Genomic DNA, 13,618 nt, shown 5'->3' with positions numbered 1-13,618 from the left:
AAAAATAATTGCTCGTTATCTAAGCTAATCGGCACATATCTGTGTTCATCAACCCCCAGAAGGGACTGTGTGTGTGTGTGTGTGTGTGTGTGTGTGTGTGTGTGTTATGTTCTGCCAGCAATTTAATACAATAGCAGGAAAAGAGTCCCCCCGCTGTTGTAAAGCATTCTGCATGTGTCTGCTGATGTGCAGGTTATCTTCAGAGGTGTCGAAAGTATTCACATTCATTACTCAAGTAGAAGTATAGATACTAGGGTTTGAAAAGACTTTTGTAGAAGTTGAAGTATCAACTCAAGCTTTTTACTTAAGTAAAAGTGTAAAAGTACTGGTTTCAAAACTACTTAAAGTATAAAAGTAATGTAAGGCAGAGATCTTCAACAAGGGGTCCTCAAAGTCATTGCAGGGGGGCCTCCAAATTATTGTAAATTTTTGAGTCTTTTTATTATCTTTGAGTCTTTTAAAATTAAAATGCCTTAACATAATTCCAACATATTATTAGCAAATATAAATTCCCACTGATAGGCTTACTGGCCTATAGGTAAGGTAGTCCCTAAGATATCAGCCCACAGATAGTTAATCCTAGATTCACTGTGCCACATACAGTATGTACCATTAAAATATGATTTATAAAATCATGCCAACAATTAATATTTTAATAGCTTATGAAAAAAGGGTATCTAAGAACGCTTTAGGTTGCTCTAACAGTTATTGTAGGCCCAGTTTAATATGCAACTTAATTTCATACAATATGTAGTAGGGGGTCCCTGCTACATCTCACTTTAAGTAAAGGGGTCCTTGCCATTAAGGACAACAGCTTAACCCCAAAACGTTAGGACAAAATCATATGACTATAATAATGTTATATTAAAATCATACCTGCAAACTCAGAAGGGTTGAAAAAGGTGACACATCTCTTCTTCAACGGCATCTACAGTCTGGTGTTACAATCCTCTCCAGTGAAATACAGACACACTTTTACACCGTTTAGCTGTCAAAATTTTAACCGTGTTTACTCCAGCTGCTAGCTAACCGTAGGCTAACGTTAGCTGCTGCCAACTGTAGTGTTAACTAGCGTCCCGTGCGGCGATGTTTCAGTTCCCTCTAACGTCCGTTTTCGGAGCATCAGAGAGAAGCGCAAGCATTTAAGTGGCACCTAAATAAGGCACCGAAATCCGCGTTGTTATTCGGTCCGGTAGATAACGGTCGTTAAGGCACCGGTGGCGTATTAGCACCGGGTCTGTGCAGGTTTGATGGATCGCGTACAAACCAATAGGGTGTCAGAATGGCTATGTTTATACTTCTCATCCAACCACAATCAAATTAACTCTCTCCGGATGGAGCGATTTGGATAGGTTTTTTTGAGTGTGTGTGTTTGAACGATGACGAGCCGGAATGAAAACAAGCCGAACTGAAATATGAGTAACGAGGCTATTTTTAAAATGTAAGGAGTAGAAAGTACAGATAATTCCGTGAAAATGTAAGGAGTAGAAGTAAAAAGTATGCTGTAAAATAATTATTCCAGTAAAGTATAGATACCCAAAATTTCTATTTAAGTAAGGTAACGAAGTATTTGTACTTCGTTACTTGACACCTCTGGTTATCTTCCCCCCCAAACACGCCCCCAAACATGGACACACATACTGTATATACGGATACGTCTGGCTTTATAAGATAGATAGCCTGCCTATAAGTGGCATCACGCTCTGTCTGCCACTTGTTGTCTGTAGCTGGTTGTGCGTTGCATGTGTGGGATTCTGAAACGTCCTTAAATTCGGGAATTGTCGTTTGTTTTTTCAAAGTCAAACAGTGCTCCAGATGAACTTTTTTCACTGGGAGCACAGTGGCCCCCAACTGAAAACTTTATGGGCGCAACCAGAAAATTTAGGGGCACACCTGTAAATCAACATGCTAACCAAATATTCACACACACTAATTTCCACTGTATTACTAATAAACACTTCGATAATAGAAATTACAATGTGTTGTTTCACATTTTTTTGTGCACTTTTGAAGAAGCAACATAGAAGTTAAACCGACAGCACCATCGCTGTCATGACAGTACAGATATTTTAAAAATATACCAGCTCTAGTCTCCAGTCTACAATTAGACTAAATAAAACTTAAAATTAAAAGTGCATTGTTTAGGCTACTAAACTAAAATAAAAATTAAAGCCCTCCCTCTCTCTCCTCCCAAACACGTCCCTACAACCTTGAGTTGAATAATTATTAATTTCTTACTCACTGTAACTTGTATTTTTTATTCTTGTATTTATAAATTATTCTTTTTTATTTTCATCATGACAGTTTTTATTTGCTCTGTAATATTTCATGTAAAGCACTTTGAATTGCCTTGTTTCTGAAAGGTGCTGTAGAAATCAAGCTGCTTTGCCTTACAGCCTCAGCCTGTCAGTCAGTCCCCAGGGCAGATAAACCACTGTTGTGCCCATGGGCGTAAATCTGAGGGGGGACAATAAACATAAAATTTAGGGGTGCAACGGATCCAAAAACTTACGGTTCGGATCGTTTCTCGGATCAGAGTCACGGATCATTTATCGGATCAGCAAAAAAAAAAGACAAATAAAGTTTTTGTCCATGCTATTGACCGAGATTCCCTTCTGTGATGCCAAATTCACTACATGTGCAAATAACCCAATCTGTGGGCCCAGTCCTGCCTCATTCACTGCATTTATTTGATTTTTGGCATTATCAGTTGTGACTCGGATATTACTAGTACTGGGCCTCTTTATCTTCCATTCCGCCACTGCTTGTGTCAGTACCTGCGCAAGATGAGTGATTGTGTGACTCTCGTAGAGGGGGCGTGTCTGCAGCACCGGACTTCTCATTTCCCAGTCTGCTGTGATGAAGTGAGCGGTTATCGTCACATAGCTCTCCGTTCCCCTGGACGTCCACCCGTGTGTCGTGATCGCAACAGAGGATGCTCGGGATAGTTCATCCACAACTTTTTTCTTCTCCTGCTCATAAAGATCTGGCACAATCTTTTCGCTTAAGTGGGTGCGCGACGGGATGTCGTAACGTGGCTCAAGCACTTTCAACCTAACTTTCAATCTAACCTCCTCCGTTCCTCCGCTCGCCATGACCACACTGTGTGTGGACTGAACATGCCCACAACTTTTTTTTTCAGAAATCAATCCGCGGATCACGTGTGTGCCGAACCGAAGATATTGATCCGAACGGATCACGGATCAATGACGATCCGTTGCACCACTAATAAAATTTCTCAAGAGCAATATTTGAAGGGAACACAATTAATACAGCCACAATTATACTGGTAGAGGACATGTGTCCACAGAGGACAGCCTTAATACTAGCATTAGAGTAGCATGGAGACCAACCAACAGTGTAATATTTCAATATGCACTCAAAGTTAATTTGACTGGCAAAACAGTTAAAGTCCTTCTGACATTACACAATAATACAAGTCATCATTTTCAAAAACTAAAAAAGAAAAAAAATGATAAATTTTTACTTCTTCCAACCATATGTTAAATAAAGAGTCAATGTGGACTTACATATTGCCATAATATCATAATCCTACAATGAATCATTGTGAAAACTAAACTTTACTACTTTGGCCAGGTCATCATCAAAAAAGAGAATTTATATATTAGTTGTCATATACATTTATTAAAAACGTTTCATATAGCTAGATTTCATATAGTCTAAACTCAGTTATGTTTAAATAACTGCCATGCTGATTCCAAACAGACAGCTTTATCAAGGCAGTTTGGGCTTCAGATAGCATTTAAACAGTGGCCATCGTTAATGACAAATCATGTTCTGCTATGAACGTGCACACACGTATTGTTTGTATCACGGTCGGTCAGTAAAGGAACAGTCGCAGTCGCAACAGTAGCGGCCGTTGCCGGTAACGTACTCGTATGACAGAGCTTTGTGACTAGCATCTAATGACTACTGTCGTCAAGGGTCTTCCTTCAACATGCGCTGCAGAAGAAAGCACCTGGCTCACTCAGTTTGAGGCACCGAGTGCTAAACGGCTTCCCGTCACCACTCTTTTCCTCTTGTCCTCTATTCATGCCCAGCGCCATTTCTTTTAACTACTTTCTCAACTAAAGCTTCCTGTATCTACACGCTCCAAGTTTGATAAATTTGCTTCCATTTTTTTTAGCCGCGTTATCACGGAGACCACACCGGCACTTGTTCTATGGGCACCGCACTCTCACATTTCGGCAAAGACCCGCCCTACTTTGCATCTGATTGGCTAGAACTCGTTTCATTGGTAGGTGGAAGTTCGATGATTGGTTGAATCATGCGCATCGAAACAAACCAGACCGCCCCAAACATTTTCTCATTGAATCTACACGATTCACGTAGGTCACCTATTTTGGTTTAAAAACGGCGAATTTCGCCGAAAGGTGAGTGATTTTCATGTCTGCATAGGGGTATGTTTTCACTTGGTTCAAGGGATAAGGGCTAGGGGTCACTTCCCCTTTGTCTCATCCCTCGTTGTGCGCGTTCACGTGAGAGCTAGTGCTGTCCGAATCCTCGTCTTGATCGAGGGATAGGTCTTAGGGGGAGGGTCAGATGTCCCTTCCGACCAAGTAAGGACGCGAGCTTACTTCGCCAGCAGGGGTACATTGCATACATTGCACAACAAGGAACATGACTGCCAGGTCGACCAGAGAGACCCATAAATGTAAGTATTCTTAAAAATTGATTTAAAAATGACAATAGTGTTGTTTTGTGCTCTACACAGTCCTGTACATATATAGTTGCAACAGTGTTCTTAATTGAAACGTTTTTAAAAATAGCTGGTTTGCTATGCTAATGTTACAATGCTGATTTGCACAACAGCCCCGCATTTCATTTGAATGGACTCCATGCATATCTACAGTCCAGTCCTGCTAGCTAGCTAACATTATGTGCTTTGTTCTGGGGAGAGACAACTCTAGCTAGTCACAATGTGTTTCATTTTGGGGGGAGACTTAACTAACCTGACTCCGCCAGATGGATTGCTTCACATTTGCTCGGCATATCCATCTGGGAACTTTCCGTTGGAGAACTTTTGGGAAGGGGCGAAAATACTGGTTAGCTGATTGGATAAACCATCTGTCTATCACCTATGTTGGTGATAGACGGGCTAAATCTACCAATCAGATCCACGAAGCGTATGAAAATATAACCACAAGCCAGGCTACCCCTGCTGCTGCAGGCGAAGCATAGCTTGTTAGCTCAGCAAGCAAGCAACATGTCGGTAAAGGATATTTGCCGTTTGTGTAACGAGAATTTAGGAATAAAAGACACCATTTCAGGTTCCCGGACCGCTGTCTGAAAATACTGGTTAGCCGATTGGATAAACCATCTGTCTATCACCACCTAACCCACCTCAAAACCAACGCTGATTGGCCCGGTCGTTTGGCTAACGGCTCCAAATTTTCTCTATCTCAAGATGCCAGACTGATCTGCAAGTGGAAAACTGGAGCTCGCCAGATCAGGACGGTCTCACGAGGCTAAGACTTAACTGTAGCCACTAGCTAGCTATGTGCTTTGTTGTGGGGAAGGGGAGATGTACATATTATTTTTTCGTTTTACTGTACATTCACCATCCTGTGTGACACAGGGACGCCAGAGGAAACACGGCAGCTGATCCACTTTAGGTCTGAAAAGGAACCACTGTTTCTGAAATCCAAATATGCTGCAAAGCAACTTTGGGAGTGAGTCATGCATTCATTATTGTATTGGTACTGTATATTTGTAACTGTTACTGTATTGTAATCATTTGTAATTCATTCCTGTTCATTTACATAATTGTTGTTGGTTATGATACAGGACGCTGGTGAAAGAAATTGGGTTGGAGGGAAAACTGACTGGCCAAAAGGCAGCAAAGAAGTGGGAGAACCTTAAGGCGAGACACGGCAGGCAAAAACATTTAGGTCTTTATTTACTGCACTTTGTCTGTTTGCGTCCGTAGATTTCTCCTAAATTCAACAAAAGTTGGCGTTCTAAATCATCCCGCTGCTCCGCGATTGCTGTCTGCACCCTGTCATCACATATACCGTTGGAAAGCTCTCGCTCTCCTCTACAATGCTGGTCCAAATATGGTCATTTCCTTTTTATCAGCAACCAATTGTGAAAGTAAAAGGGGGGGTTTAACTCAAAATGCACAATCTCATTGGCTGATGACAATTTCTGACAACGTGATTTGTTCAGAATCGTCACGTGACGCGCTCTGACATTTCCGCGGTAGTTCAGAATGTCGAAAGAAGTGCGTCGAAAACGGTCGAAAATCATCTCAGAGAAGACGAAAACAGTTATTAGCAAGAAGCCACAGGGTATTACAAACTAAGACAGCAGATGATGAAATGCCTTCACGTAGTACGTTGATGTGTCAACTATCGTTCAGAAAGGGTAATCAGACTGACTCACTCTCTCTCTCTCCAAGCAGTTTACAGAAAATCATACAGCCTACATGTCATATGTGTCAGATAAATACTAACTACACTGCACTGATCGCGATACAACACACTACATTACAAAACAATTACATACACAACAGTTAAAATGGTTGTATAATATAATTACTATCTAATAGGCTACTAAACAAATCTGTAATTTTGGGATCCTAAAGTGGTTGTGAGTCCCTCAGGCTGTGGCAGGCAGATACACATTTAGCTGTCAGTGGAGCTGCCAGCTCCACTGACAGCTCCACTGGTAGTCCTCTCCTCTCCTAGGAGGACTACCAGCTTCTTTTCTGGTGTTAACTTTGGGAAGTTTTATTTTTTTGGCTATTTTTCTAAGGTGTAATTCTCTTAGTGAAGATAGTTTTTTCCCAGTGGAGGAGGAAATGCATCTCTGTCTGACCCAGCTGGTGGTCACTGAGCCTGTCTCTCTCTCTCTCTCACTGACCTGTCTGTCTGACCTAGTTGGTGGTCAAATAACGATTTAGTCTACTTTGTTTGCTTTCTCCACTGTTCTAAATATTGGTCTTTTGAATGATTCATAATTAGTTTGGTTCTGTTCTGTTGTTATGAACCAGTGCGGATGGGAGCCTGGTTAGTTAGCTTCTCCAGCAGCTGACTGAGGGGACTGTTTCAGGTTAGTTAGCTTCACCATCAGCTGACTGAGGGGACTGTTTTGTGGGGAAAGTAAGCTTGAGGCAGCAGCAAGTATGGCCATCTCCACCTTCAATGAAGGTGCCTCTGCCATGCCTTCTGTTATGGAGAAGTTGTGGCTTCAGAGCACAGTTGTGACGGTCAATTCAATGAGAGAAACTAATATGCTAAGGATCTCGAAAGCTGAGGCTGTCTCAACTGCCAGTGTAAAACATAGGCGCAAGAGTCTAAGCACAGCTAAACTAGCCTACATATGGTGCTGGAGTGGACAATTAGACTTTAGAAAGCTGTGACATCTATTGTTGGTCTTGCTCTGTGTCCATACAACTGTCTAGCGTGGGTTTTGTCGGCAACTTTGTGCATGGTACGCCAATGTTAATTCAATGAGTTACTGCACTTGTCGGCCTTATATGCCTGCCATTTTATTAAGTAGTAATTTTTCATGAGCTTGAAATATTCTATATTATTATTACTAAGGGCCTGGGCATTTATTCTGTTTTTGAGCAATTTTTCCAATAGAAATGTATTAAATTCCCCTATTTAAATCTTTAAATGCCGTTTTCTCAAAATGAGTGTTTTGTCATTCTCCAGTATAAACATCTCAGCCTATTGCGTACACCAAACTTTCCAGTTATACACTTGGTAGGATTTTGAAGATATTTACAGAGGGATTTGTTAATAAATCATTCCTGGCCTGATTTATGTGACATTTTAAGCAAAAAAATATGGCGAGAATCGATTTTTTAAGGCTATGGACAGTATATTTGGATTTCCTAGGTAATGAAAGCAGATATCCTGAAATCCCTCTGTAATTTTGTTTTCATCTTGTGTGTAAACTAAATGAAAAAAATTATTTTGCACCTGGCTTTATCATATGTTCAGATCTATCTACCGAAAATATATGCAAAATCACGCATATTTAATGAGATAATGCCTAATTTGCATAATTAAACATACACATGTCAAAAACTTGTATTAAGTACATTTTTTATTTCTTTAGTGTCATGCTTAAACAGAAATACAAGGTATGAGATGTTCAGTTGAGAAAAAAAAATGCATCTTCAATCTCATAATGCAATGAATGCATACTGTATGGTTGTAGGCATTATTTTGGTGTTTGTTGTGTGTCCTTCCAGGAACTAAGAACTCCAAGAACAGGGTCAGGTACAGACAGGGGGGAAGTCACTGCTGCAACCTGGCAATTCTACGAGGACATGCACAAGGTGTTGGGTGCCAGGCCCTCAGTCGACCCTCCTGTGTTTGTTAGTGGCATCCTGTTCTCTGTGTGTGTGTGTGTGTGTGTGTGTGTGTGTGTGTATCTATCTATCTATCTATCTATCTATCTATCTATCTATCTCTATATATATATATGTGTGTAGCTAGAGCCAGCAGCTAGAGCAACAAAAGCCAATGTGTGCTTCTTTTACCGATATATATTTAATGATATCTTTTGCATTTCTAATCTAAACGTCAAACTTGGCACTGCACTTACTTGTGCCCGTAGCAAGACACCTGTCAAGTTTGAAATCCATCGGAATCAAGAGATATGCGCATAAAAGATGGACAGACAGACGTTCCTGCAATTCATAGATAGATAGATAAATGACAAAAAAGTTTAGCCATGATGTGCTTAAAATTAAATCAGTTGTTTTTTTTGCCAAATGTCAATGGCTCAGCAGATAAAATACCCAAATACTATACTGCATACAGAAAATGACATATTAATCTCAAAACCGTTTCCTCCTAACTCCTGTTAACTCACATAAGACTAGACTTAATTTTTTGAAGTGTATTAATCCGAGTTTTGGGGTTCCTAAACATAGCCTACTGTTCTGTACTATACATGTCCTGTTGCACTCATGAAAGCTGCTGTAGGTCAGATTGTGAAGATCCAGGACTTTCCAACAAATTTGAACATTGACAACTTCTCAGTCCTCCCCTCTTTCTGCTGAAGCCCAAACCGTCTCCTAAGCCCCTCCCACACAAGGGAGATTGACAGAACTGCCGGCATGTCTGACAACATTTTCAATAACTTAACACCAACACAATGTTAACTTTACTCACCAACAGTAAAACAATGCTAACTAGCAGGCTACTGTTAGCCATTTCAGCATATCAGACCGACCACTGTGCAAACGTTACTATTATCCTCACCAACGTAGCTTTGTGGACTTCTGACTATTAATAACCAAGTGAAAGAAAAAAATCATTCATGGTAATTATGTTACCTGTCGAGAAGAAATGTGGCTACGTCTGCATCGTTCTTCAGATCTTTAAAATCCCGGAGCTCACGCCACCTCTGAAAAGCCACTTCACCCGATTTTTGGGAAACTTTTCTGCAACTCGTGCGCGGGGGAATGGGGAGGGGAGAACCCTCTTATATGCGTGTACGTGCCTGAGCAGTGATTGACAGGCAGATAGACACCCCCTGTGGTCCTGATTCGAGAAAATCAACCGGGAGCGGTGGAATTTTGCCAATCGCAGTACAGGCTGTAGGTGGTGCCAGAGGAGCTGGATTTATTTTATATTATATAATTCATGTAGTTCTACTGGAACATAGGGTCAGATTCAGCAAATATGACAGAAAGTTACTTTTATAAGACTTACCTACTGTAAAAATTTAAGTTCTCATCTGAGCAGATTTCTGTCATTCAAACAACTCTGAGTTGTAGGTTAAAACTTTTACAATACAATTAACACACATAACTTTGCGAGGGGGAGGGGCTGGAGGCAGCTGGTCTGTGTGCGCTGTAAAAAATTCACCGTTATTTGGAAAGAAAATTTAATTCAGATTGAAAATAGCTGGGTGGTGTTCCCAAGTAGAACCAATGTATGGGAAACTCTGCTTCTAAACTCAGTAGTGTGGACGTGAGGTGTAAACATAGCAAAAGATTTTAATTTAAAAAAAATTTAAATAGTGTTAGGTAGCCCCCCAGGCTTAAAGAAATGGATTGTTAACAATTAACCAAATGGCTCAGAATTACATGAAATCAATGTTGTTAAAGTGGTACTGCACAACAGTAGAATTTATAAATCCAGGATAACCGATGAATGATGGCAAAGTCAGGCTGAGGAGGAGAGACTAGGTCGAGTCAGGCTGAGGAGGAGAGACTAGGTCGAGTCAGGCTGAGGAGGAGAGACTAGGTCGAGTCAGGCTGAGGAGGAGAGACTAGGTCAAGTCAGGCTGAGGAGGAGAGACTAGGTCGAGTCAGGCTGAAGTAATTCAGATAGATGTGTGTTCAAGGCTTTCCTCAACAGACCGCATTTGGATCACAGATTTACTGATGCTAAAATAGAGAATACGCATTGTTCATACTTTACACAGAGTGAGCAGCAGCTTCTTATGGAAGTATGAGAACGTGAAACACATTGGGCCTCATTCATCAACCTTTCTTACGAATAATGTGTTCTTAAACCCCACTTAGGCACTTTTTACAAAGAGTCTGACATTCACTATTTTTTTCTTATCTTGGATTTGTTCTTAGCTACAACAAAATCTACGAACACTGAAAAGCACTCTTACGCACATTTGAGTGATGACAGTTTGCTCCAAATAATTGGTTACTGAATTTTATTTAATTCTACAGTCGTTTACAATGATAGTATTGTACTGTAATGTATTTCTAATCATCTGTTGAAAAGAAAAATCATAGTATGCAAAGAAACACTAAGACTGCAATTTACATCAGCAGTTAAACTGATTAAATCCTGCGTTATTTGGTGATTGATCGCGCTATTAATAGGGCCAAAATGCAGTGGTGGAATGTAACAGAGTACAAATTCTTTGTTACTATACTTAAGTACATTTTTCACATATCTGTACCTTACTTTAAATAGAATCAATAATTTTGACATTTACTTTGTTACATCTTGCAGCATTATCTATACTTTCTACTCCACTACATTTCTACAACGTTCCGTTACATCATCTGATCAGTTTCTCCCCCTGCCAAAACGTCTTTGTGACCATCACACATTTGTCTCACCACTGAAGGTTGGTTGCCATAGATACAGTATATATGGGGCACCGCCGATCCATCATCAGCTTCCAAGCCAGCTCCGGTGCTCCAGAGCCCGGCCACAGCGATGCCGAACCTCAGTAATACAGCCTCCAGTAAAAATTAAAAGGTTAGTTTTTTATTATTCCTGTTTTTAAATCATAGTTGCCATCTATTTCTCTCCACAGCGTTGTTTTCTCCTCCTCCAGGCTGCGTAAGACGCGTTCATATCTTATTTATTTGGCTGGACCCCTTCACATCTCCTCCCTTTTCCGCTGCTTCACTCACTTTATTTGCTTACATGGTTAAAGAAAATAAAACCGTCTTAAAATACATCCACGAATAAAAACAACCGCATTCTAGCAACATATTTCCGTTTTAAGCTGGTTAGGATAGGAACTGTTTTTTAAAAGCCAGGCCTTGTTTGTGGTAGTGGACATATTACCATTTAAAATGCAAATAAGATTAAGAGAATAAATCGTTATGAAACTACTTTTACTTTTAATACTTAAAGTACATTTGAAATCAGGTACGTTTTACTTTTACTTAAGTAGGGTTGTCATTGTGGTAAGCTACATTTTACTAAAGTAAATATGTCCGGTTATTTGTACTTTTACTTAAGTACTGAGATTCGGTACTTCCTCCACCACTGCAATGTACAAGTCATCTGCGACTCCGACAACCATCTCCTGAACGCAGTCTCCCACTTCCCAGGAAGTGTCATGTCCTTATATGGGAATTTGCGGGGTGTTTTCTTATGCTAATTAGGAACAACTGGCACGTGCTTTCATTTCATCATTACGAAGACGTAGGATTGATCAATCCGAAGAACACACGTGCGAACAATTCTGTTGTTTAAGAACACGTCATGAATCCAACGTAGACTATTCTTAGGGACTTTCTTAATAATATATTTATGAGAAAACTTATGAAGATATTGGTGAATGAGGCCCATTATTTATAAAAAGGAAACACGTCCGCTGCAATGAAACAGCGAGAGAAAGCGAGGCAGATGATCACGGACCGACTGAATGTGTAAGCAGCCTAAAAATATACATTTACTGACCAGTGCTCTGAACTGAAACCGTCATAATCATACCATTCAAGGATTAGGCTACTAATCATTTACACAAATTAACAGTTGGAGCTAGGGCTGCACAATATATCGTAAATGTTGCGTTAACTTGAAACGGGTGAACCTCATGGTGCATTCAAAGTTATTTTAAAATATCCTTTTCTCATCCGTTTTTGTCGTTTAACAGCAATTTACAAAATAAGTTATTGTTATGTTATTATTACATTTTTAATAAATCTTTTAAATTCCTTCCTTTTTTGCGCTGTATTAATATTCATTAATATAGAGATTAGATTTCTGGGACTCTTCAGTCTGGAGTAATCTCTTTCCTTGGCTCACCTCCTTCTTCTTCCTCTTGCTCCCTCGCTCCTCTGAGTCTTCCGAGGCCTCACTGACAACTTTCCTCTTGTCCTCCTTCTCCTCCTCCTCCTCGTGTTTCTGCATGTACTCAGTGATAAGGTCGGGTTCCAGGTTGTCTTGAGGCTCCCATGTGTTATCCTCACTGGAAAGGTGAGTGCAGACAGAAGAAAATCTCCTCAAGATTTGTTTTTAGGAAATACAATCTCACTCTAATTTCTAATTTGTATTATTCCTCTTTTCTATTGCCTTTTTGTAAGGTTATTTGATGGTCTGCAACTTAGTGTCAAAATACCAAACCTTCAACTTTGACAAAATTTATGCTGTAGATTATTTTGCAATTTTTAAATGAACATACTAAAATATATATATATATATATATATATATATATATACATATACACATACATACATACATACATACATACACACAGTACATGCCAAAAGTTTGGACACACCTTCTCATTCAATGCGTTCCTTTTTTATTTTCATGACTATTTACATTGTAGATTCTCACTGAAGGCATCAAAACTATGAATGAACACATACGGAATTATGTACTTAACAAAAAAGTGTGAAATAATTGAAAACGTGTCTTATATTTTAGATTCCTCAAAGTAGCCACCCTTTGCTCGGATTACTGCTTTGCACACTCTTGGCATTCTCTTGATGAGCTTCAAGATGTAGTCACCTGAAATGGTTTTCCAACAGTCTTGAAGGAGTTCCCAGAGATGCTTAGCACTTGTTGGCCCTTTTGCCTTCACTCTGCGGTCCAGCTCACCCCAAACCATCTCGATTGGGTTCAGGTCCAGTGACTGTGGAGGCCATGTCATCTGGCGCAGCACTCCATCACTCTCCTTCTTGGTCAAATAGCCCTTACACAGCCTGGAGGTGTGTTTGGGTTCATTGTCCTGTTGAAAAATAAATGATGGTCAAACTAAACGCAAACTGGATGGGATGGCATGTCGCTGCAGGATGCTGTGGTAGCCATGCTGGTTCAGTATGCCTTCAAGTTTGAATAAATCCCAGTGTCACCAGCAAAGCACCCCCACACCATCACACCTCCTCCTCCATGCTTCACGGTGGGAACCAGGCAT

The 13,618-nt window shown here is 40.2% G+C and overlaps 1 protein-coding gene across 4 annotated transcripts in view; it reads right to left on the bottom strand.

Moving 5' to 3' along the window:
• Window positions 1-13,618, bottom strand: part of LOC120571101 (zinc finger protein 664-like) — a 416,820-nt gene that overhangs the window by 12,014 nt on the left and 391,188 nt on the right. Inside the window, exon 4 of one of the 4 annotated variants that reach the window (XM_039819810.1) lies at window positions 12,504-12,666. The exons of the other annotated variants lie outside the window; for them this stretch is intronic. Within the exon in view, the coding sequence (XP_039675744.1) occupies window positions 12,504-12,666 (163 nt within the window). The remainder of the gene's footprint in view (window positions 1-12,503; window positions 12,667-13,618) is intronic. 4 annotated transcript variants of the gene reach the window in all.

Source organism: Perca fluviatilis, chromosome 2 (genome assembly GCF_010015445.1).
Source record: "Perca fluviatilis chromosome 2, GENO_Pfluv_1.0, whole genome shotgun sequence".
Taxonomy (NCBI): domain Eukaryota; kingdom Metazoa; phylum Chordata; class Actinopteri; order Perciformes; family Percidae; genus Perca; species Perca fluviatilis.
This window is presented reverse-complemented; position numbering and strand designations above follow the sequence as displayed.